Source organism: Rutilus rutilus (assembly GCF_951802725.1).
Source record: "Rutilus rutilus genome assembly, chromosome: 7".
Taxonomy (NCBI): Eukaryota; Metazoa; Chordata; class Actinopteri; order Cypriniformes; family Leuciscidae; genus Rutilus; species Rutilus rutilus.
The window spans coordinates 40,876,118-40,902,361 of NC_140221.1; the positions used below are offsets into that span (position 1 = coordinate 40,876,118).

General features: G+C 35.8%; 1 protein-coding gene across 9 annotated transcripts; it reads left to right on the forward strand.

The window, feature by feature from the left end:
- On the forward strand, positions 1-25,997 carry add2 (adducin 2 (beta)). 9 transcript variants are annotated; one of them, XM_084414552.1, is made up of 16 exons: positions 224-436; positions 4,884-5,096; positions 8,257-8,398; positions 10,102-10,253; positions 11,217-11,297; positions 11,948-12,097; positions 12,697-12,840; positions 12,935-13,033; positions 13,979-14,155; positions 15,159-15,398; positions 17,208-17,324; positions 19,762-19,848; positions 21,725-21,854; positions 23,317-23,385; positions 24,758-24,791; positions 24,975-25,997. In XM_084414552.1, coding segments are annotated over exons 2-16 (1,746 nt in total). In that variant the 5' UTR covers positions 224-436; positions 4,884-4,973; the 3' UTR covers positions 24,976-25,997. The 9 variants fall into 9 exon arrangements, with proteins under 9 accessions (XP_084270674.1, XP_084270673.1, XP_084270678.1 ...); XM_084414547.1 differs by lacking the exon at positions 24,758-24,791 and having other exon boundaries at positions 33-436; XM_084414554.1 differs by lacking the exons at positions 224-436; positions 4,884-5,096 and adding an exon at positions 6,723-6,863.
- The last annotated feature ends 247 nt before the right edge of the window (positions 25,998-26,244 follow it).

Consider the following 26,244-nt stretch of genomic DNA (forward strand, 5'->3'; position numbering starts at 1 on the left):
ACAGCTGCATCATTTAGCTGGGAAAGACATCCAGAATAAATAATCTGTGATCCCGACAAATCCACGATATTAAATGCTCTGCGGTGGGGGAAAACCGTCCTGCTCTTTTCGTTTTATATACCTGTGCTAGTATTTTTCCACTTGAGGCGAACAAACTCAAGGTTCTCGTAAAAAAATACGAGCGGGATCTGGATGTAGACAGTGAGGAGGTCATGAATCTGGCAGGCGTGGTCGTGGGCTGGTCCAGCCTGCAATAAACGTCAAAAACAGAGGGGATGCGAAGGTCTGGGAAAACACAGACCCAAAACAATACCATTCATACTGGAAAACTAGACTAATTCTCGATTGCTTGGTGCACGCGGCTGTTTTGTCTCATTGCAGTGTAGATTCATAGGGCGACTGTGCGTAAAGGACAAAGAGGAGAGGATGTTGTAAGGTAAGCATCTCTTGCCTCGTTTAATTTCTCCATCACAATTTCAGTCGATAGTTGAGATTTCCTGGGGTTTAATCAATAGTGCTTGAACTTGTGTATGGAGGAATTTTGGACCCCACGCATCCATCACGGTGACCGTGATGCTGGACTGCCATGATATTGTATGATTGCACGAATATATTACAAGTTTACATTATAACACCATAATCGGGAACAGTATAGAGGTTAAACACTTGGCACTAAAGAAAATGGAACCAGAATGTGTTAAGACTATAGTTTAAAGACGGTTGTTTGTGATGTAGGCTAATCTGAATATTAAGTAAACGATATTGTATTTTATTAATCAGACGCCTTGGAGCTTTGTTTTCATTTAAGCGTTAGTGATTGTACGAGGTTATGACGCTTCAGCTTTCAGGCGCCATAATATTGGGAGTTTCGCGTTTTTTGTCTTTTCTTTTTTTAAAGTATTGGAGTAATTCAAGCACTCTTATGTAATTTGTGCTGCGTTTTGATATGTGATTGTGTTCTGTAACATGTCATGCTCCCTTCAAAACTGTTTAATTTTCCCAGTGGGCTCTTGTACTGATGACCGGAGGCTGAGCCTCGCGCTGCTGGTGCTGATGATGCAGCGGGGCTCGTGTTGTTGCTAGGCAGCCGCGTACAGGCCCTGCCGCGCGAGCACGGGCTACTGCACAAAACATTCGACACAGCACGGTTCATAATGCTTTATAAATTAATGAATGCATAAATGCCTTTTTTACAAGAAAGCAGCATTTCTAGTATCATTTCTTTTAACAGTTAAGATGGTGCTTTTGTCACCAGCTGATGCACGTCTACCCCCTCTCATAGCAGTTCAAACTGGGTGTTGTTTTGCTGTAGAAGAAGTGGGCGTGACACAGGACTCTTTCCCCCTGGAATATAAGCCCTAGAGAGAAAGAGAGGGTGGCACAGGCCCTCTCTGCTCAATCCACAGCCGTCCTAAAATCCTAATACGTTTGCCAAATAGACGAGACGATATGACCCTTTTTTATTAGGGTCGGCTGACTACTTTTCCTTTTAATCATCTTTTTGTGCACCAAGAACTAATGGATATTATCATAATGTATTCATTTAATTTGCTGTTTCCATGAGGTTTAGCTGCAGGGGTGAAGGAATGATTTAAATGATGTGGGGTGGGGGGAATAGTCTTAGATCTTAGACTATCCTTTTTTCCACTACAGATTTTAACTAAATTAACAATAATCTGGTGGTAACGCTTTACAATAAGGTTTCATTAGTTAACATGAACTAATAATGAACTGCACTTTTACAGCATTTATTAATCTTTGTTAATGTAAATTTTGACATTTACTAATACATTATTAAAATCCAAAATTTTATTTGTAACATTGCTTAATATAAATACAGCAGTTCGTTGGTTGTTCATGTAACTAACGCTAACAAAGATTAACAAACTCCGTAACAAATTTATTGCTTTATTATGCATCTTTATTATTTAGCTAATTAATTAGCTTCTCATCAAGTCTCACTCCCCTGCAGATCCCCAGGTTGGGATACCCTTGGCTAAAATATTTTTTAAAAGAAACATTTGTATAAAAATAAAAAATATTTAAATGTAATGTAACGTGCACTTTAATGTTGACTGTTTATCTCTCTTTTGTAATTTTTGTGGTTGCATTTAAAGTAAATAAGTGTATTATTAGTGTAATTTTAGTGCCACATTAAAATCATGGAAACAATTTTGACAAATTTGTTCACAATCTTGTTCAAACATGGAAAAAAAGGCCTTTCATTGTGTGGATTTAGTATTGCATTGGAAACGGATTCAGAGAGTGTACAACACCCATTTCAAAACTCACGCATATAAAGTGCTTTTTTCTTTTTTCTTTTTTTTTTTTTTTTGTGGAAAATGTTCCAATTCATTGTTGGTTTTAAAAAGCATGCTTTTTTTTTGTGCATGGGTCACTGATTTCTCAGCGCATTATACAGAAGTGAATGCACCCAGAACCACACATTAACTTAATTATAAGATTCTTTTCAAATCAATCCAGCATCACTTTAACCATTATACATCCCTCTCATATTCTTCTCTCTCTCTCTCCCCCCACTTCCTACAAGCATTAAGATCTCTCAGTGGGGGAGAAAACCCTCATCCGGTCAGGAAAGCTCTGTTTCAGACCAATCAATAAGTAACAGACACGTGTACTTGTCTTTCATCCCTCCTCAGATTGACATAAAAATCCTGCTTGTAGCAGAAGCCAAAGTTCAAGTTTTTGAGATTAAAAAGTGTAGGTTGAAGACTAGAATAATTGCAGACTGATGATGTTTGCTGTTATGCAGCGGGACCTGATTAATTTGGATCCACTCGAGGAGAAACTGTGCTTGAAACTGATCCAGGGACAGGGCGGCACCAGTTTGGATCCAAAGGGGCCCCACTCATTATACAGTCTCCCCAGAGAGAAGACCTCTCAGTAGGGGTCCCAGAGCACCTGAGCCCCTGACAGACTAACAAACACGAAGATGCTGTGACTGCTAGTGCATTAACTCAGACACTTTGGAGATGTCAGTGTTGTATTTTGGAAAATTACATTTAAAATAGAAAAGTTTAGCATATTACTGTTTTTTTTTATTCAGCAAGGATACATTAATTTGAACAAAAGTGACAGTAAAGACATTTATAATTACAAAATATTTCCATTTCAAATCAACACTGTTCATTTGAACTTTCTATTCATTAACAAAGCAGCACAACTGTTGATTGATTTCTGAAGGTCATGTGACACTGAAGACAAAAATTCATATTTACTGTTTTTCCACACCCTTTACACACACACACACACACACGACATGATAACATCATGCAGCTGCTGCAGATTTCTCGGCTGCACATCCATGATGGGAATCTCCCGTTCCAGCACATCCCAAAGGTGCTTTATTGGATTGAGATCTGGTGACCGTGGAGGCCATTTGAGAATAGTGAACTCATTGTCATGTTCAAGAAACCATTTTGAGATGATTTGAGCTTTGTGACATTGAGTTATTCTGTTGAAAGTAGCCATCAGAAGATGGGTTCACTGTGGTCATAAAAGAGATGGACATGGTCAGCAACAATACTCAATAGGTAGGCTGTGGCGTTTAAACGATGCTCAGTTGGTACTAAGAGGCCAAGACAATATCCAATCACACCATTACACCACCAGCAGCCTTAACGGTTGATACATGGCAGGATGGGTCCATGCTTTCATATTGTGAACGTCAAATTCTGACCCTACCATCTGAATGTTGAAACTCATCAGACCAGGCAGCGTTTTTCCAATCTTCTATTGTCCAATTTTGGCGAGCCTGTGTGAATTGTAGCCTCAGTTTGCTGTTCTTACCTGAGAGGAGTGTGTGTGTCTTCTGCTTCTGTAGCTCTTCTGCTTCAAGGTTTGATGTGTTGTGCGTTCGGAGATGTTCTTCTGCAGACCTCGGTTGTAATCAGTCTGGCCATTCTCCTCTGGCAGCAACAAGACATTTGCTATAAAATGTTCTATATTTGCTATGTGCTTTATGGTTTCTAGAGTGTTTTGAGGGATTGCTAAGTGTTTTTGTTACTGGTCAAGAGTCCACCACCAAGTCTCTGCCATGTTTTTATTTTATTTATTGTTTTTGCCTGATTTTTCATCCAGCCGGTTCAAAGCTGAAGTGTAAGTCTGATTGTAATAGCCATATAACAACAATAATAATAATTTTCATACAGACCGATACTGCCATGCTGGGCTTTTCAAACAAAAGTGGTTACACTTTTGAGAATTGAACTTACAGTGGCTTACTTCTAATTGCCTTGGAGATTAAAGTAAGATTAAGCACGGAAGTTCAGACACGGTTGAATATTTAGTTGAGGTGATGTTTCCAGTCCACTGCCATAATTTTATTGTGCAAGCTGAAAGAGCGTTTATTTATACATTATGTGAATAGGAGTACGATGTTGAAGGAGAAATAAAAGATATTCAGGATCAAAGTCTTAGATTATGTGCCATCAATCATCTGTTATGCATCCTGGAACAGTGATAGACTGATTTCTCTAAATGTAATGTATTAAATAGACCTTCCTTGACTAAACAAGCAAACTAATCGATCGCATTTACTAATGCACATAAAGAGCTATATCTTGCTGTCAGCACTACTTGTGCTGTGTGTGTGTATATATGACAGTTAGTGCGGCCCCCACATGACTTTGGGTGTGGTGTGCAGAAATACTTATCTAGTATTTGCAGGACTGCCTGTGTGCTTTTGCATGTGTGTCTATTATTAATATGTGCACATCACTATTATATCCTCATGCACATATATGTAAAAGAACCCTTCCATGATGTGCATGATGGGGATATTTCATTACCATAACTCCAGATTATAACTGAATTATATACATATTAATTTTCTTTTTTTTTTGTTCAATCCCTCCATCTAGCAATCTCGCCTGGCCCTACTTTGCCTATCTTTTCCCTTTTCTCTGTTTTCTGTCTATCCTTCTCCTCTATTCCACACTGGGGAAAAGAAGATGAGTAGGTCTCCCACCCCTGTAGACGGGGAATGTCTGGAAGGAGAAATGGTCCAGTCTCCCCAGCAGTCAACGCCATCCAGCGGCCTCAAGAAACGTGTTTCCAGTCTCCTGCAAAGCCCTGTGAGTAAATGAAGTGTGCACTACTGAGTGAAGCACATAAATTTGCATTTGAAACATGACACAGATTTGTGTTATAGCCTTATGGGTTTAAAGAGCTGATTGTTTAATTTTTCAGCAGCTTTTATTCCGAAAGCATTTTTCCCATTGATTTTCTCCATAGGGATTCAAGAAAGAGTTTAAAACAACCACCGCTGAGATGAATCGCAAAATTAATGTGTATAATATCTGAACAAAAAGACAATATTAAAGCAGATTACTTCATTACGTATATAGAAATAATGAATATTGTTAATATTTTAATATTACTAACATTTCAATGATACTATATGAATACAATTATGTGTATTTATTAATAAAATATTATTATTTGAAATTACTTGTATTATTATTTAAAGAAACCTGCTCTGTTTTCCTCAAATTTAATATATTTCCATTGCAACATTTGAGTCAGAGCAAAAAATATGACAATCTGAACTCAATTAAATCACAATACCTAAAACTGTTGACTTACATTCATTGATTATAAGTAAGTGCTTCTGGTATCTTTGTTTTGAAGGCTTTAAAGGGGTGGTATAATGCCCTTTTCACAAGATGTAAAAATAAATATCTGATGTCCCCAGAGTGTGTATGTGAAGTTTTAGCTCCTAATACCCCACAGATATTTTGAAATAGCATGTTAAAGTTGTCAATTTTTGAGGATGAGCAAAAACGCACCGCTTTTGTGTGTGTCCCTTTAAATGCAAATGAGAAGCTGCTCCTGTTCTTTTACCTCACACAGACATGCACTGGAAATTTCAAAACCCTTTAGCCTTTAATGTTCAAACCGAAGTCAGAAAGATGGAGAGACTCAAGAAGAAGTGACAACATGTAGACAACATTTCTGAATGGTTAGTTGATGAATTTATGTAACTTAGCTTATGTGTAGTTATCTTCTAATCATTGATTAGCATATTCTGTCATGATAATCTATAAATCGTGTTGTGGGGGCGGGATTTATGTCAGTTTTAGGGTTAGCGACGTCACTAACCCGGGAGGAAGCTTGTGTAGTCCCTACCAGCCGTTTGCTGTAGTCCTTAAAAAACGATTTCTTTAAAAGCAAATATCTCAAATACAGATGTTGTTTATGCTCAAACAGCAACATTACACACTAACTAAAGTTGGAAAAGTGAAATCATAATCAACCACCCCTTTAAACATCATCACCATCAGTACATTTCTCTATGGAAAAGAATGAATGGCATTTTTACTTCTAGAATGCTGCTTTTGCACTCTAATGGGAATGATATGATAATGACAACGAGTGAGGTTGTAAAAGTGAACAGGCATTCAAAGTGGCATCTCTCCCATGTCTGGGAGACCCACATCGGTTTGCCTGCTTTTATTCGCCTGTTTCTATCCACCCTTTAATGTCCTGCCTCCCAATCCCTATGTCCTCTCTCCCCTTCCCCCTCATTAGGTTCCCAAAGATATGATTATCTCCACAGCTCAGATATAATCTGCCCTGAATCACCACTGACAGCTGCAGCGAGAGAGAGAGAGAGAGAGAGAGAGAGAGAGAGAGAGAGAGAGAGAGAGAGAGAGCGAGCAGGGAGTTTTGTGTTGGTGCAAAACAATTTGAAAAAACCTCTCAGAATGGAGGGAACGTGTTGAATGAAGGACAGAACTGAAGAGCTCAACGTTCCAAATGAGGATGATTAATTCAGTCTTTCTCTGTTGTGGATTGTACTGGAACCTGTAACTCACATATTCTTCCTGCTGTTTGTTTCCGTATGTTTATAAATGTATTGTTTTATTTGGGCTTTATGTCTGTTATACTGTGTTTGTGTGTGGCATTATGTTTGAAGCAGTGACAGCGGTGTTTAATGCTTAATTTAAAACTTTTTAAAAACAATTTCTGATTCTATAATAATAATTACAGTGCTTACAAGTTAAAACTATCTTGGTATTCCTCAAACATTCTAGTTAGTTTATTGTAAACTTTATTATAAACTCCTGACATTCAGTATCAAACGTACAATTAATTTAGCCAGAACCGTTTAAAGCTTAAACAATTCAAACGTTGTTTTGAAGATTTTTTTCATCTGTTTATTTTAAACTTCACACTTTCTAAGAACTTTAAACATTAAAAAGTATCAGTGTTAGACTTCGATTTATTCAGCATAGAATTTTCAGCATTCAAAATGTAATGCTTATATATATATATATATATATATATATATATATATATATATATATATATATATATATACTCTGCAAAAACTGTTACATTATGTGTTCATTATCATGTAGAAAAAAAGAAAAGGCTCTAATGCAGCATTTCTTTTAACCAAAGCCTAAAAGCTAAACTTGTGAAACTTTAATACTGTTCTTTTGCTAGATTGCAAGCACTGGTACTGGAAATATGGTTACAGTATACAGTAAGTTTTTTACATTAATTATGGAATATACACTACCATTCAAACTTCTGAGATCAGGGTTTGTTGTTTAAAAAAATAAAATAAAATAATAATACTCTTATTCAGCCATGGGTGCATTAAATTGATCAAAAGTGACAGAGAATACTTTAACATTGTAAATGTAAATTGTAAATATTTCAAATTAATGCTGTGCTTTTAAACATTCTATTCATCAAAGATTCCCCCCCAAAAAAAAAAAAAAAATTAGGTAGCACAGCTCAACATTGATAATTATAAGAAACGTTTCTTGAGCATCAAATCAGCATATTATAATGATTTCTGAAGGATCATGTGACACTGAAGACTGGAGTAATGATGCTGAAAATATATTTAAAACTGCTCACATAAAAGCAGTTTATTTATAATAGAACTATTTTTACTGTATTTTTGATCTTTTGAACAGTAGTGTACTTTTCCATGATACTTTTTTAATTCATGTATCATTGCATTTCAATGGACCATTTAAGTGAAATGCAAAAGAACAAAAAAAAAAAAAAAAAAAAAGGTTACCAGTTACATTCTGTAATGACACCTTTCCTGAAATATACATATACATTTTCACCTAAAATGCACAAAAAAGAAGAAAAAAATCATGGACATTGTTTATTTATCAACCACCAATGTGCATAATGTGCATTTTCCTTTATTTGTTTGTATTAGTGCATGGTGCTGTTTAATGACTGAATCTTATTTGTGTGTGTTAGTCCTTTAGAGAGGAGCTGGATGCGTTGATTCAGGAGCAGATGAAGAAAGAAGGAAGTTCCTCCAATCTGTGGGCTCTCAGACAGATCGTAGACTTCATGGCCACTCACGGATCTCCGGCCGCCCTGCCCGTCGCTCAATCCAGTACGTACTGTAACGCATGCCATAATTTACATATACTCTTAAAAATAAAGGTTCTTTATTGTCATTGATGGTTCCACGAAGGAACTTTAACATCCACGGAAACTTTCAAATGCAGAAAAGGTTCTTTAGTGGAAAAAGATTATTTAGATGCACTATTAATCGTTAAAAGATTGCAATCTCGATTCAAAACACCCACACAATCTTATTCCTAAATGACAACGATTCGGCTATGTCTATTCAATTTTTGATACATTGAACATTCAGATCTGAGTTGGTGCTGCTGCTGAACTAGAGAGAGCAGTTGTCATGTATAGGTATGAAACAGCTTCACAAACAGTCTTTTCAACCACACGAGATTTGCCATTGAATACATTCCAGACTATTTGTTCAAATATGCTGATTCATCCTGTAAAGAAACAATTGAAGTCTTTATGAGTGAGTCATTGAATCATTCATTCAAACTGATTTAAAAAATATTTATTTAAATTATTTACATATTTTCACAGTCTGCAGCAATTAACATTTTGTCAGAACTTACATTTTATTGTTTAGATTTCTATTCAGAATCGTGATCTCTATTTTAAACAAAAAAAAGGTGATTCTCAGTTTATCTAGAATCATGCAGCTCTAATTTACTGTATATTATTCAAATGTAAGAAAAAAATGTTTTACTTTTAAGAACTGCACTGAAAGTTTCTTTAAAAAAACAAAAAAGGTTCCACAAATGGTTCTTTGCTGCAAAAAAAAAACATTTTTGGAACCTTTTTTCAAGAACCTTTATTTTTACCTTTATTTTTTAAGAAGCATGAGTCAAGAGTGATTTATGAATGATTTACTTGTATTTCATAAATAAAGCCGGATGTTTACACTATTTCATATAAATGCTGCACATTTCTCTGCTTAGTTATTTTCTTATCTTAGTTATCTGTCTTTCTAGCCTGGCTAACGTCAGACCTTTTTCTCATTGAGACGTGGTCTGGGAACCACATGTTCATTTTCTCGTATTTGAGGCGTGGTTTACGAATGCCCAGAGCCGTTTATTGGGCGCTATGAATGTCTATCAAATGCGCCTGTACGTAGCTCATAGCCAATCGTTTCAATTATACCAGATGACGTATGTAGAGCGACAGAAATTCGACGAGGAAAAAGACGAAATAAACTTGCGTTCTAAACTACTTGGAACACTGTCTAAGGCTGCATCGAAAGGTAACTTCGCGTCTGATGCCATGTTGGATCCATAGATATAAACAAACTGCTTCGGTGTGTCGCATAGACGTCGTCATCGTCTTGCTGCTCCCTCCCCGTTCTGTGATTGGTTCCCTTTTTGAGGGGAAAATCTGGTCCATGGTGTCCAGGCTGCCAAGCAGCGTGAATAAAATCGTGCTGCGCTAATACAAAAAGGTAGAGTTTCCATTTTATTCAGTGTTCATGCGCATATCATATAACATTATTCTTTTATCCAGACACTTTCAAGTTAGAGGAGTTATAGTTTCAAACTTAATGAATTTAATTGTGAGAAAGTGAATTCAGTTGAATTCAGTCAAACTAAACAGTTCACACAGTTTCTTTGATAAAAAGGCTGTCGCACCACTTAAACTGCAGTAGACTAAGTAGTGCTGCTCTTTTTACACAGCCTTTCATGACTGAGACGTTCATTGACACACACACTTGTGCTGTTTCTCTTGTTCCTCATGCCCGTGCAGCCGTTACCATGGTGACGCCGATTAACGATGTGCAGGGATGGGAGCCGGGCTCCATGGTGAAGGGGGAGAGACTGATGCGCTGCAAACTGGCTAGTGTTCACCGTCTGGTGGATCTGTACGGCTGGGCCCAGCTGGCCAACACGTGCCTCACAGTAAGAAAACACACCCATAAACACTTCTGTCAGTATGCCAAGAATCCTGAGAAGTGCTCCCTGCGCAACTTTTAACTTAGAGCTTGATTGATTAAACAGGCGCTCGAGTGAAGGTTGAAATGGGATTAAATTATAAGGTTCAAAAGTTTAGGGTTTTGGATTCTTATGCTCACCGAAGCTGCATTTATATACATTTTATATTAAAATGTAATTTATTCATGTTGAATTTTCAGCAGACATTACTGAATCCTTCAGAAATCATTCTAACATTCTTGCTGCTCAAGAAACACTTCTTATTATAACCAATGTTGAAAAAAAATGTTTTTGCTCTATCTATGGAAACTGTGAGACGTCTCGTCCAGATTCTTTGAGTAGAAAGTTCAAAAGAGCAGCATTTATTTAAAATAAAATTATTTTGTAACATTATAAATGTCTTTACTGTCCATTTAATGTATCCTTGCTGAATAAAAGTATTTCTTACTGAAAAAAAAAAATCTTACTGACCTTATTTTGAACAGCATTGTATGAGTCTGCTTATTAACTGTTATATAACTCATGCTTATGATTTAAAAAAAAAGTAAGTTCACATATAGCGACTTTAAATAACTGCTCACGGCTGCCAGTCTATTACTTCTGGGCGCATTAAGCTGATTAAAAATACTGAATAATTTTGTATGCATTTACATTAGCATACTTATTCATGTCTCCTATTTCTCCTTCGCTCAGTCTATAGGGATTTGACTGTTTTAAAAATAGGAAGTAGTTTTGTGATCAAGTCTGGTATTGCTTTCTCTCATGTCATTTTAAACCCTTAGGACTTATTTTCTTTCATGGAACACAAAAAGAGATATTAAGCAGAATGTTGAAGCTATTTCATTCCTAAAAAGTTATCCAAATGTGAATAAAACATAACACGACTGCACCATAAAGTTAGGCACCATAAGCATCTCTTTCTCTCTGCAGATGCGTGTTAGTAAAGAACAGGAACATTTCCTTGTGTTGCCGAATGGTCTGGCCTGTGGGGAGGTGACTGCGTCCAGTCTGGTGAGAGACTTTTCCACACACACACACACACCAAACACGTTCCTCTTGTGTCCTGCAAGATGTCTCCTGATGATAGCGTTTCACTGTGCTAAAGCGTTCAAATGAAGGTCACTAGAAACAGGAGTGCCATCACAGTTTGAGACTGTGTGTATTATTTGCTTATAAAAACTGAAAGATTCAGTGTGTTCAGCATTTTTCTGGGCATATTTTGTACATTGTTGCAAAAAAGAAGGTATTAAAATTGTTACTCATGAAAAATTTCTCATGTCCATGCATGTTTACAATTGTACCTTGTAATGAATAAAATAAGAAAAAAATGCAGTTCAAAGTTTTGGTCTACTGAAGGGATAATGGAGTAATTTAGATATTTTATTTACTATATGTATTACATTTATTTTTATATCTATATTTAAAAAATACATTTATATTTATACATAATAAAATAGTAGTAAATTATGCACTCGTCCTGAGTTTGTTGATCCTGGAACAACATTCCTGTCCGAAAATGTTATCCTAACCATATCCCTACCCCTAAACTTAAGCCTACTCCATAAGTTATCAGAGGGAACTGATAGGGGAATGACACTGATGTGGAAGCACCTAACCCTGGTTGTAAGCCTAAACTTGACGTACGGTTGTGTGATGTCCAGGTGAAGGTGAACATTCTGGGGGAGGTGGTGGAGAAAGGCAGCACTACTCTGGGAGTGGATCTGTCTGCGTTCAGTCTTCACTCTGCGATCTACTCTGCCCGACCGGACGTCCGGTGTCTGCTGCACCTCCACACTCCTGCCACAGCTGCGGTACGACACACACTGACCTGAGAACAGTCCACAGTGCTGAAACTTACAGTGGAGGAGAAGGCCATTGTTTTCTAGAGTTTCTTGAGTCTCTGATCAAACAGAATAACATTTAAGCAAATATATTTAATATTTGTACAAAATATTCATCTAAAAATAAATTTTGGTTTGTTTTTACCAATTGTTTCATATTTATATGCCATAAATGAATGTATTTATCTATTTGTTGTTTATGTTGTTTTGTTAATTTGATCCATCTATCTGTCTGTCTGTCTATCTATCTATCTATCTATCTATCTATCTATCTATCTATCTATCTATCTATCTATCTATCTATCTATCTATCTATCTATCTATCTATCTATCTATCTATCTGGTCCTGCCTTCCACTGACCACAAAAATACTTATTGCATTATTAAAAATAATTTATATCACTATTCTTTTAGAAGCGTTGTCTCCGTTGTCTCAAATGACCTACAAACCTGAGAGCTGACGTCTGTTGAAGATACTTCATACTGCATTCTCTCATTCATCTTAATTGGTGGATTTTATTATTCTAGCAACAAACATCTTCTATAACTGCTATTAATCTTTCATGTAGGTATCAGCCATGAAGTGTGGCCTGCTACCGCTATCCCATGAGGCTTTGCTGGTGGGTGAGGTAGCTTATTATGACTATAATGGAGTAATGGAGGACGAAGAGGACAGAGTGGAACTCCAGAAGAGCCTCGGCCCTACATGCAAGGTTAGATCCTCGGTTGCAGAGACTTCCCTCAGAACATGATGTTATGAGGCCCGTAAGGTCGAAAAGGGGTTGATGAAATGTTGTTATTGTACAGGTGTTGGTGTTGAGGAACCATGGAATCGTGGCACTGGGAGAGTCAGTGGAGGAGGCCTTCTACACAATCTACCACATCCAGACCGCCTGTCAAACACAGGTAGGCAACAACAACAAAAGTTACAGCCCTTCCCATGATGGCAAAACATGGAAGAGTGGACAGTGGGACAGTAGGAGTGAAGAGAGAGAATGCTAGTGTTCAGAGACTGAGAGAGCCAGTGAAAGGGTGTTTGCAAGAGAAATCACAGAAAAGTCATATTTGTAGTATAAATATGCATATTACTATAAATATAAATATGTATATTATAATATAAATATTTATAGTAAATATACACTAAAAGTTAGGGGTCGATAAGATTTTTTAAATGTTTTTAAAAAGAAGCGTTATGTTTCAAAGTTGCATTTATTTGATCAAAAGTACTGTAAAAACAGTAAAATATTATTACAAGTTAAAAGATGTGTTTTCTATTTTGATTACATTTTTAAAACATAATTTATTCCTGTGATGGCACAGCTGAATTTTCAGCATCATTACTCCAGTTTTCAGTGCCAAATTATCCTTCAGAAATCAGTTTAAAGCTGATTTGGTGCTCAAAAAACCCTTTTTATTTTCCGTATTGTTTGATTAATAGAAAGATCAGAAGAACAGCATTTATTTGAAATAGAAATCTTTAGTAAAATTGCTAATGTATTTTCTGTATTTTCATTTATTTTCTTTTTTTAAATCATAGTGACCACAAACTTTTTCTGTAGTGTAAATATTTATAGTAAATATACATTTTTCTAGTTTTTGCTTTGCAATATATTTTATCATTCACAGTATCAAATGAATTTTAAACCATTTCAGGAATGACTGGAAAGGTCATGGAAAAGTCTTTTAAATTCATTAGTCAAAACTCTGGGACCCATGACAGAAAGACAATAAAAAGGATTGTGAAAACTGAAAGACGTGCACGGGTTGAGAATAGTTGTATTGTTAGCTGGAGTGTTCAGTATGCTGTTTGTTCACACTGAGTCATGCTGCAGTGGTGTGTTGTCCTGGCAGGTGGCAGCACTGTGTAGCGCTGGAGGGGAACAAAACCTAATTATGCTGGACCGCAACATTCACAGGCCCGTCGTCACAGGCACTGTGGGCTGGGCTGGATCCACCTTCGGCCCCATGCACAAGAGCAGGCTGGGAGAACATGAGTTTGAAGCATTGATGAGGACGCTGGACAATCTGGTTAGTTGATTCCAATTTAAAGTGCTATTATGTTATTTTAAAGGTTCCTAATTTTGTTTCGGAGGTCTCCTACAATAGGTTTACATGCATCCAAGGTCAAATTATTATTATTTTTTCTCATTTCTCATATACATTGTAGCATCACCCCTTTTCTCACAGTGTCTGAAACAGTTTGATAATGGATTCAGTCTCACTAAACCCCTCCTTTCCGAGAGCCTACTCTGCTCTGATTGGTCAGATGGCCCAGTATGTTGTGATTGGTCACCGCTTATACAGCGTGTGTCGGAAACCAAACGCTTTTTACCATACCTGAATTTGCAGTGCAGAAAATACAAAATAGCATCTTCTTGATATGTCGCCAACACAAACCAAACTCTTCCAGTCAATTAGACGTCGTTTACAGGCAGCCAATGAAGACCCTAGATGGGCATTATGTAAATGTATTACAAACCTACATAGGTTTGTGACGAAAGTAAGACTGGAATTACTGACGACTCGTTTCAGGCAGTTCAGAATCGTTTTTTTCTTTTCTTTTTGGAGACAATAACTCCATTTATCGTGCACTTTGATCTTTGAAACTTTGTAGACCTTTTACATTCACAAACAACTATATTGCACACTACTACATGAAAGGTAATGTCTGAAAAAGCATAATAGGGCACTTTATTTGCATACAGTATTGCCAAAGCATTAACAAGAAACAAGTAACAACAAGAAAAAGAAAAATACAAAATGACAATAGCAAACAACAACAGAAAAGTATTCAAATAAGGTACTAAGTTATGAATAAAAATAAGATAAAGAAATAATAAATGTATATAATATAAAATAGACATTTATCAAGACATTGTGAAGAGAAAAAATACTGTGATTGTATGTACGTGGATGTTAAAGTCTAAATTTATCTAAAACAATGGAGACTGTCCAGACCAGAGCAATTTACCTAATTCTAATTGTATTGCTATTATACTTGACTTTAGAACATCTGATCATCATTTTATAGGGTTACCGTACAGGATACGCCTACCGTTTCCCAGTGCTGTTGGAGCGCACCAGAACCAGGAGAGAGGTGGAGGTACCTGCCTCCGTCACATCATTTTCTTTTCATGACGATGGGGTTCAACCCCACCCTCGTCTCAATCCCCACACCCAGAGACAACAGCAGAAGACTAGATGGCTGAACACCCCAAATGTCTATCAGAAAGTCAACCAGGACCAGGCCAGCCCGGGACATCGGACTACGGTGAGAGAGATCTCATATAGCTTGTGTAAACTTTATATAGTATCCAAAATGTCTATTCTAATAATGAGATCTGAACTTGATTATTAGCACTGACCGCCAAGTTGTGCGCATACTTAAGACACTAATAATAATGCTAATTTTGGCATGTAACTCATGCAACATATTTCAAATTGTGTGACCTAAGGTGACCAGATTTCTGATACTGAAACCGGGGACATTTTCTAGTATGGTCAAAATATCATTGAAATCTAACTTATCATCCATGAATTACAAAATGGGGACAATACTATTTACTAAATACTATTTTAACTAATACAATGTTTTTGTTTTTTAATTGTTGTCGGTACCAGATATTATTATTAAAAATATATCATTATTTTGATGTTAGCAAGCCAAACAAAACATAACTGGTTTTAATACAATTAATCAAAATCACACTCTGAAAAATAGTAAATGGTAACCATTGCAAATATAGCAAATCAGTATTGTGTGTATATATATGTTTTTTTAAATATGACTTCACAAAAACATACTATGTTCTCATATTTTTATTTTTGTTATTATTGTATATACAAATAAAACTCTAAACATTTTCTAAATGTATTCATATTTTCATTTTCACAAGCTGAATATACTGTAAACAGTAACAACTATTTTTACTTTTCAAATATTATTTTGGTAACTCTTTAGTTTAGAGTCCAATTCTCACTATTAACTAGTTGCTTATTAGCATGCATATTACTAGGATATAGGCTGTTTATTAGTACTTATAAAGCACATATTAATGCCTTATTCTGCATAATCATATTCCACTTCCCTTAATCTTACCCAGTACCTAAACTTAACAACTACCTTACTAACTATTAAGCAGTTATTAGGAGTTTGAGGCAAAAGTCATATTTAAAAGTTAGTTAATAGTGAGAATTGGACCCTAAACTAAAGTGTGGCTGTTCTTTTATGTGTGTGCTTTTGGAAATGGATCATTACTATCCCTAATTAGGCTTATTATTTTGCATTATAGGCTCATTTTGAGCATAACGTATGTGCTTTCTGAAATTGTAATTTTTTTAATCCATATAGGGGTGTACCATCACCCATTTGGTATAGTTCAAATATGTGTGTGGGAACTACTGCATAATTTGTGACTATACTTTCAGGAATGTTTAAAATGATGTTTAAAATAATCCTGCACCCTGTTCAGGCCCTGCTATATAGTACATGCTAACTATTCGTGTTGAATTAAAGTAATTCTGTTTAGTATGTTACTACCTTGAAAACTGATAACGGTGTCTCTTTTGATAACTGATGATCATAGTGATCTGCTCTCGTCATTGCTAAAGTATCAGCGTGTGAACCAGTAATCAGTGTAGCTTGCCGTGTATTGTAGAAATCAGAGTAGCTTTTCTTCTGAAAATGAATTGGCAATTTGAATGACTAAGCCAGAGACTGTGTTGCAGTTCAGAAAATAGTCCGAGTGTGAGTCACAGAATATTATTGGTAGAATAATGGCGTATTCGTTACATCACTGTGATAGGACTACAGTTTGGCTGTCTCTTCTACCATGTTCCACCCACCTCCCTTTCTGCTTCTCTGCAATGCAGGGGAGATCTTTTATTGTCATAAATCTCACTGCAGGGCTTGCACTGCCCTCTGCTGGTTCCTTTTGGACCTGCTACATATTTCCCTTGCATCTTTCCCTTAAACTGTCTGCCTCAGTTAGCTTTTTAACATAGGCTGGATGTCAGTAATGATTAACATACTTTCGTTCAAGCAGCTGAAATTCTTCTGTATTGATTTCTTTTCTTTTAGTGGCAGAAGGCCGAGGAAATCGCACTGGCCAGTGGACAGGCCATTAAAATCGAGAATCCAAACCAGTTTGTCCCTCTATTCACCAACCCAAAGGAGGTGCTTGAGACTAGAAATAAGGTACAGTAAGCTTTTTTTTTGTCATTGGGTTTTGTAAGGGGTTTTACAGTCGAAGACCCAGAACCAGATATGATGAATGAAGACCCGGAGTCAGAATTATAATGAATTAAATAAAAGATTTACTGAAGATATTTGCAGTTTCGTCAGCTTCAATACTCACAAAGATTTCGTAGGCCGCCCCCCTTACAGTTACAAAGATCACAGCAGTTATACCCTTCACCAAGGTCTAAGCTACGTCCTTGCTTCAAGTTGCAGTTTTTGATTGGCTAATAAATAGATAAACATAGTAATTTTCCACACATATACAGAGATTGAAGCATATCTCCATAGATTATGCAGCTGACACTCGGACCCTGAAGTTAGGCACGTCGTGACCTTCCAGTTCTCAGATCTGCATTGCTGGGCGCCAGCATGTCCAGAACAACAACTCAGTCAATCTCCGATAATGCCAGTGGTTCCTTAACCTGTAACCAAAAATACTAACACACACACTGACACAGCTTTTCCAAGGTTGGATTTGGCCAGGCTCTAACGATAAACCGGAGAGTCCTCTCAAAACATCAAGATAATGTGTTCTTTCTCTCAAGGAGACCTACACTTTAGTCTGTAATGAAAAGTAAGGCTTTATCTGAGAAAGGTTGCCTTAAACTATAGACTTCAATGACCCTTGTGACCATAGTTGTCAGAGTACCCTAGAAAAACAGATGTATTTATTGACACATGTTGAAGCCCTTTTTTAACAAAACAAAACATCTTTCCATATTTCATTTCTGGAAGCCGGGCTAAATGAGCAAGCACTGTTACTGCATTCAGATATCAAATGCAGACATTAGATAATGCATGAAAAGAACATTTCAGTAATCACACTGGTAACTTCTACAAAGTAAAATCTCATAAGCCTAGAGAAGTCATTCAACTCATGTGATATTTAGAAGGAAAAATATTGATTAATATCTTAATTATAATCACTCATTACATATACATTGAAGCAGCGGTTTATTCCAAAATCCACAGCCTTCAGTTTAAACGCCTTTATTGAAACTGCAGATTTTATTGATTTGATATCAAAACTGAAATCAGGACAAATTGTGCATCTTTTCTTGTTCGCTCACCAAGGCTGCATTTATTTTATTTAAAACAGTGAAAACAGTAACTTTTTTTACAATTTAAAATGTTTTCTATTTTAATACGTTTAAATGTAATTCATGTGCTGATAGCTGAATTTTTTGCATCATTATTCCAGTCTTCAGTGTCACATGATCCTTCAGAAATCATAATGCTGATTTGCTGCTCAAGAAACATTTCTTATTATTTTCAATGTTGAAAGCAGTTGTGCTGCTTAATATTTTGCAGAAACTGATACATTTTTGAGGATTCTTTGGTGAATAGAAAGTAACAGCATTTGTTTGAAATACTTTTTTGTAACAATGTAACCATCCAAACTTTTGAACAGAAGTGTTATTCAAATTTAGCTGTAAGCTGCAATACTCAGATGCTAGCAGGTGGAGAAAGATAGTATAAATAGAAAAATAATGATGACTAAGATTTCTGAGTGAAGTGTGCTAGTATTTAGTATTCAAGAAAAAATACATATTTTATCATAATCAGTTACTATCATTAGATGTTCTGCATGACTGTCAACTGCCAACAGAACTGAGAGCAGATCTCAGTATTATGGCAGAGATTACAGTCTCACCAACAGTGCGAGACAGAGTGTTTGTAGTGGCAGAAGTTTTGCAACATGTAGTTTCAGTTTTTTACCATCGGGACCAAGATGACTGTGATGGGAGGAGGGAATAGTCACAGGGGAGAGGAGAATATTCGGCAGAGAAAGGATAGCGAGAGAAGAAATGGACGATGATTGGTCAGACAGAGGCAAAACATAAAGCTCACTTAATAGAAAGTTCAAAAGAACAGCATTTATTTGAAATTGGAACTGTCCAAACTTTTGAACAGTAGGGTGATTCAATTTTAGCTATTATTGTAGTACATTTCCATAAATAATATTTTAATTAATAGGAAGATGTTGTATCCTGAAAACATTGCGTTAATTAAATGCTTAAAAGAAAGCCAAACACTGACTAGTAGTGTCACTGAAGGATTATTACTGGATTTACGCATAGAAAAGAGCAGCAAATACTTTTATAAGATGATAAATAACTTTTTTAGACTATAATATACTAATTTAAATCATAATATTATTAAGAAAGTTTATGATGAAATAAACTTAGGCTAGATGTTTAGTTGTTGGTAGTTGTTTAGTTTAGGTGACATTCATTTTGGAGCCAAAATTAAAAGATTATGCAGAAGCAAGACTACAATAAATATGCACACAAAGAGAATGTCAAGTACGTTCAAGCTGTCGAATTGCAGCTATGTCTACATAAACACAAAATACACTGGATTTTATTTGATTATTTGATTATTTGTGTTTCAGATCAGGGAGCAGAATCGTCAGGACATGAAAACAGCTGGACCTCGGTCTCAAGTGTTAGCCAGTGTCATCACAGACAACAGTCCACCGGTAAGATCACGGTGTCATTCAGTTCATATATATACTCATACTCATACACTTCAAACAATTAAAACATGTCCTTTCAAATTCTTTCTCTTGAAAACATGAACATTCTTAAAGTGTCCCTATTATGTTATTTTAAAGGTTCCTAATTAGATGTCTCCTACAATTGGTTTAGAAGAATCCAAAGTCAAAAAACAATTACATTTTTGTTTAATTTTTTATGTTAATTGCAGCATCAACTCTCTTCTCACAGTGTCTGAAACGGTTCAATAAAGGATTCATGCTCTCTAAACCCCTCCTTTCCGAGAGCTTCCTTTGCTCTGATTGGTCAGATGGCCCAGTCTGTTATGATTGGCCTACCACTTGCAGCGTGTCAGAAATGAGACTCCCATTACCAAATCTGAATTTTAGCTCGGGAGGCTTCCTCAGCACTCGATACGCAGTGATACGAACAGTAGCGGTGACGTCGGTTTAACTGTATCAGTTCCTCATCATTTGGAAGTGCATGCAATGTGGATTTGCTTTCACAGCACAGAAAACAGCATCTTCTCTACATGTCGACACACTAGACTCTTCCAGGCCTTTTTTTTTTTTTTACAAAACTACCTAGGTTCATGCAGGGAGTAATGCTCCCTTCATTTGCTATCTGATTTATCGTAAATATTTGTTTCTTAGTTGGAAATTGGACATGAACCCTCTCTAGTCATATTTACAACTGGGAAACTCTAGATAATTTTGATACCCAAATTTCCAACTTTAAACATGGTGGAGGGGAGTACGATTGCTAGTTTTTTTCCACAACAGTTACTGTACATCACATTGTCTTGTTGTTAAAAGTAGTGCATATTTACATAGTTTTTAATTTTTGAATAACCATTTGAAGCATATTGTATGTTTTGTACAAAATTCCAAAATCATCAGCAAATAGTGCTAGGTAGTGCTGTGATTCATTGAATGTTTATATGGTTGTCAATGAATGGGAAGCCACATTTTATTCAAAATGAAATATCTTCAATACATTATGGCTTTAATAAGATATCCCCAAGAAATAGGAAACTTGGTGTCCTCCATGATCCTTATTCTGTCTGAGAACAAAGCACTTGAACGCTCCAAGCTCGTAATCACGACTTCAGTGGGAAGAAGGAAATGTCCAACGGCATGTGAAGGCAGCATTAGACTGAAATTACAGTCATTTATTTACATTACATTAATTTCAGGCAGTTCAGAATCGGTTCTTTTTTGGGGAGACAATAACCCCAATTATAATGCATCTTTGAAACTTTGTGCAAACACAGCTATATTACACACTACATGAAAGTTAATATCTGAAAAAGCATAACAGGGCCACTTTAAAATGACATTAATCTAATAAGGAAAAATACTCAAGATTATTAACATTCGTTTTCAGAGAATTTATCTTAAGACATGAGAAAACAAATCTAATTCAAGTGTAAATCTAACAAATATAGTGGATGTTTAGATATTTATTACTGGAAAACAAGAGAAACACTTAGAAATGGTTATTATTTATAAATTTTTAGTGTAGACTTAGAAATTACATGTAGTGCAAGTACGATAGATGGATAGATAGATAGATTGTCTTGCACATTTGTTAATGCACTGTGAACTAACATGAACAAACAATGAACAGCTGAATTTTTATTAACTAACATTAAACAAGATTAATGAAGACTATAACAAATGTATTGCTCACTGTTAGTTAATACATTAACTAATGAATCTTATTGTAAAGTGTTACCAAATTGTTAAAGGCAGTTCTGTTTAATAAAGTAATATCTTTTAATCCTACCCTGTAAATATCAGTAGAAATGACTATTGAATATTTTTGTTCATAATGTGAGCCTGATTGTTCTGCTTCCAGTCTCCAGAGACTGTCGAGCCCCCAGCCATACCCGAACCAGACACTCCTAATCCCTTCAACGAGCTGACGGATCAGGAGCTGGAGGAATACCGCAAGGAGGTGCAGCGCAAACAACACGGCCAGCAGGACGGTACGAGCTGACACTGTCTTAACTAGACTTAGACAGTGTAGTTTTGTAACCCATTGATTTCTGACCCAAGTACTGATGTGTTATTGATTTTCTCACTGGATTAAAGAAGAGAATTCAATAAACACCCCCTGTCTTATACAGTACACACATCCTTAGACAAATATTGACTTGATGTCACTGCTACTGAGTACCAAAGTTTTGCTTTTTATTTTATTATCCACTTTTAAGAATGAACGTTTGGAGCAATATATATTTTAATTAAGGAAATAATGCATGTATTTAATACTTTGAAGTGTGCCTTGAAAATAAATGAATTAAAGTTGTTGAATTTCAGTATCTTTCCAGAAACTGCTAACTTGAGGTTTTGTGTCCCGACATCATTTCTTCGTGGTTCAGCACCTGAGCACTGATCTTTTTGCACTGTGTCCTGTCTGACAACCTTCCCACACACACACTAAAATCCAAGAACGCCTTTACAGTAACTACCATTGTTGGGGAAGTTACTTGCCAAGCTACAAACTACCCATGACTTAAAGTAGTTAAACTATTGTTTAAATGCAGGTTACATCAGTAAGTAAAATCTACACTACTGTTCAAAAGTTTGGGGTCAGTAAACCTTTTTTTGTTTGTTTATGTTTTTGAAAGAAGTCCCACCAAAGCTGAATTTAATTGATCAAAAAACAGTCGAAACTGTAATATTGTGAAATATTATTACAATACAAAACCAGCATCATTACTCTAGTCTTCAGTGTCACAGGATCCTTCAGAAATCATTCTAATATGCTGATTTGGTGCTCAAGAAACGATTATTATTATTATAGAAATGTTAAAAATAGTTGTGCATCCATCTATCTATCTACAGTATCTATGTAACTATCTATCTACAGTATATCCATCTATGTTATCTCTATCTATCTATCTATCTATCGATCGTTCTATCTATCTATCCTAGATTAATTGATAAAAAGAACAGCATTTATTTAAAATATTAATCTTGTGTAACATTATAAATGTCTTTACTTTTACTTTTCAGTTTGATGGATCCTTGCTGAATAAAAATATTCATTTACTGTATCCCCAAACATTTGAAGGGTACTGCATATATACATATATTTTGTTTCTGGCAGCATTTTTTCTGGTACAAAAACGATGGGAATCTTAATTAAACAATTTTATTAAACACATATAATAATAAAATACAGGCATATTAATATTGAATTGAAATGACAAGCAAGGACTCAAATGGAAAAATGAACTTGTTACCAGAAAAGCTCCATTATTTTGAAATCAGCTGAGCAATTGTCACACTGCTGAAAAAAAAAAAAGATTAATTTAGCAACAACGCTATTTTTAATAAATGACTCCTCAACACTGGTTATTACTCACTGCACACCTCCTCCTTATCTCCCTCTATTTCTGTTTCCTCTCCTCTTCTTCCCTCTACCCTGATGTTGTGTAAAAGGTGTGGAGGAGGTGGTGAATGACACGGGGACTTCCCCGACTACCTCCCCCAAAAAGAGCCCAGTGTCAGGTGAGACCCGGTGGTGCTTCCCCTCACACCTGTGCATGAGAACATGACACTGCCGAAAAACACCTGCTATGGTCACACATGCTGATCTGTGTGTTGCATCATCACAACCCCTGTTACTACAAGCTAAATAAAAAGTAGTGCTTTTTTCTTCGGTAACACTTTACAAAAAGGTATACATTAATGAGCAATGCATTCGTTACAGTATTTATTCATCTTTGTTTATGTTAGTTAAAAAAATACTACTTTTCATTGTTAGTTCATGTAAGCTGAGGTCCATTAAATATTGTTAACAGAGACAACACTTTTATTTTTAATAATGTATTAGTAAATGTTGAAAATACCTAAATTAACTAAGATTAATAAATGTACTACTGTTAGTTTTTTTTCTCTATATGCACTGATGTAGCTTAATGCAGATTTATTTTATAATCTGGTATCAATAATGACCTTAAAGGAATAGTTTACCCAAAAATGACTATTTTGTCATGTGCATATATTGCTAACACTTTACAAAAAGGTTTGATTTGTTAACATTAGTTTACTACATTAATTAACGAACTAACAATGAACAATACTTATAAAGCATTTATTAATCTTAGTTAATGTTAATCTCAGCATTGACATTTTTTTTAAGATCAGATGTTATATCTGTTCAAATTAGCTAATGCAATGTGAACTAACATAAACATTTTTATTAACTAACATTAACAAAAGTTTATAAATGCTGTAAACATATATTGTTCATTGTTAGTTAATGCATTAAGGTTAAAGTTGGCATGAAACGGAAGTTGCGATTGTCTTTTCTTCCCTATTGTGACGTATATATGAGTGAAAAGGCAGGACCTTATTTTGTCCATTGGGAATTGATTTGATGATTGTGGTTTGGTATTGGTCGACATCTATATCGCCCTCGCGCCAGTAAACTCGTCATCAGAGAAGAGTAGAGTTTTGCAAGAGGGAGGGGAAGTTATTTTGATTGAAGATCAAAATTAAATTATTATTTATTTTTTTAAATAATGTGCACGGATAAATACTTTTTAATAAATTCAGCAATATTCCACAAAAAAACATAAGAATGGTTGATTTCCTGACTGTAAAGTGTTACCCATATACTGTTATTTTCCATGAATATTTTTTGGAAGAATCTAAAAATGATACTGACAGAAGTTTCCTTTTTGGGTGAGCGATGCCTTTAACTGTTAGAGTAATGTACAGTAACATGGGATGTCTGTATTCAAGTCTGTGTCAGTGTTTTCATTTCAACTGTCATAATTTTTTATTTTTATGTGTGACATTTTCAGCTCTGTACTGTAGTCTCCATCTGTCTTCACACCTTGTCTGTCTGTCTCTGTCCCTCTATTATAATTTGTAGGACAGTCGTTTGGTACTGAGATCTTGTCTCACTAGTGAGTATATATAGAAAGACATTGCACACAACTTGAACGAGCATGTTGGCCAAAAACTGTAGCTGCTTCTGTGCCATGGGTTAACCCCTAAACAACTGCCTAACTGGTTTTGTTTTGTTTCCTTTATTATTTTCACTGTGCTATTTCTTTTCCATTTTTTATTTCAATTGCATCCGCACGCAGATGGGAAAGCCACAGATGCCGTGCAGAACGATAAAGGCGATGAGAAGAAACAGCAGGAGGAGCTAGAAAAACAAATGAAGGCCCTGTCCACCACTGACACTTCTGAAACCACACCCTCGGCCCCGCCCACTGCCCCGCCCAACAAGCCTGCAGGAAACACCCCAGAGGGGTCACCTTCCAAATCTCCTTCAAAGAAAAAAAAGAAGTTCAAGGCCCCCTGTTTCCTAAAGAAAAGCAAGAAACAGAAAGAGAAAGCAGAATCTTGAACTCAGACGAGTGTTCTTCACTAATACTTACACGCAAACACATCTTCACATCCACTGTGTATCCATTTACCGATCTTTACATGCCATACGAGTTTCTGATTATGGTTTTGTGACTTGAAACATGTTTTCGGTACACTCTGTCCACGCCGATGCAAATTTCACAATGCTTCACTAATGCACATTGAATATGATCCTTCCCCTTGCTTTAAAATGAATTGCACTTAGTACTTGCATAGAAAAAAAAAGAATGTGGCATTGAGTAAGCATTGATTGTTCACGTCTATCGATTCTGATTGTTGCTCATTATCATGTTTATATAATTACATGTGGCATTACTGTTGACTAAAATCTTTTTTAACCACTATAAACATCCTTCATCTCACTTAATCGCAGGGATAAACTAATTGAAAATGTTTCATTCACTGGAAATCATGATCGCAGTGGCTTGCAAACAATACATGTCAAAAGGCCAAAATAAGCAAGACAATGGCTTGTTGCTGCAAAGAAAATTCAACACTAAATGCATAACTGTATTATTTATACGTTTTTTTTAATTGTTATTATTTAGTATCTTTATTTTGTATGTATGTGCGCCGGAGACTTCTTTGCAGTTGTAATTATTTTTATGATCAGCCACTGTTATTTAAATGCATCTGTGTGTACATTAGCCGGTTTATAAACTTAATTCCATGTCAATATTAGAATGTAAAATGCTAGGATTGGATGTACCATTCATTAAAGATCACATCCATGTGAAGTTGTTGTAGTCTGTCTTTGGGGTGGATTTCAAAACAATAGCCAACTTAATTGTGACTGAGAAAATCAGAGGTGACATTTCTTTTCTTGTCATGTTAAAGGGATAGTTCACCCAACATTTTTAATTCTGTCATTATTTACTCACCCGTATGTTGTTTCAAACCTGTATGTATGAGTTTCTTCTGTTGAACTAAAAAGAAGATATTTTGAAGAATGTTGGTAATCAGATTAGCCATTGACTTCCAAGT

Bases quoted from the DNA above. Each gene is read 5' to 3' on its own strand.
- add2 (XM_084414547.1), top strand. From the start codon at position 4,974: ATGAGTAGGTCTCCCACCCCTGTAGACGGGGAATGTCTGGAAGGAGAA. The intron at 14,156-15,158 runs GTTAGTTGATTC...ATCATTTTATAG, and splicing joins TGAGGACGCTGGACAATCTG to GGTTACCGTACAGGATACGC. The intron at 15,399-17,207 runs GTGAGAGAGATC...CTTTTCTTTTAG, and splicing joins GCCCGGGACATCGGACTACG to TGGCAGAAGGCCGAGGAAAT.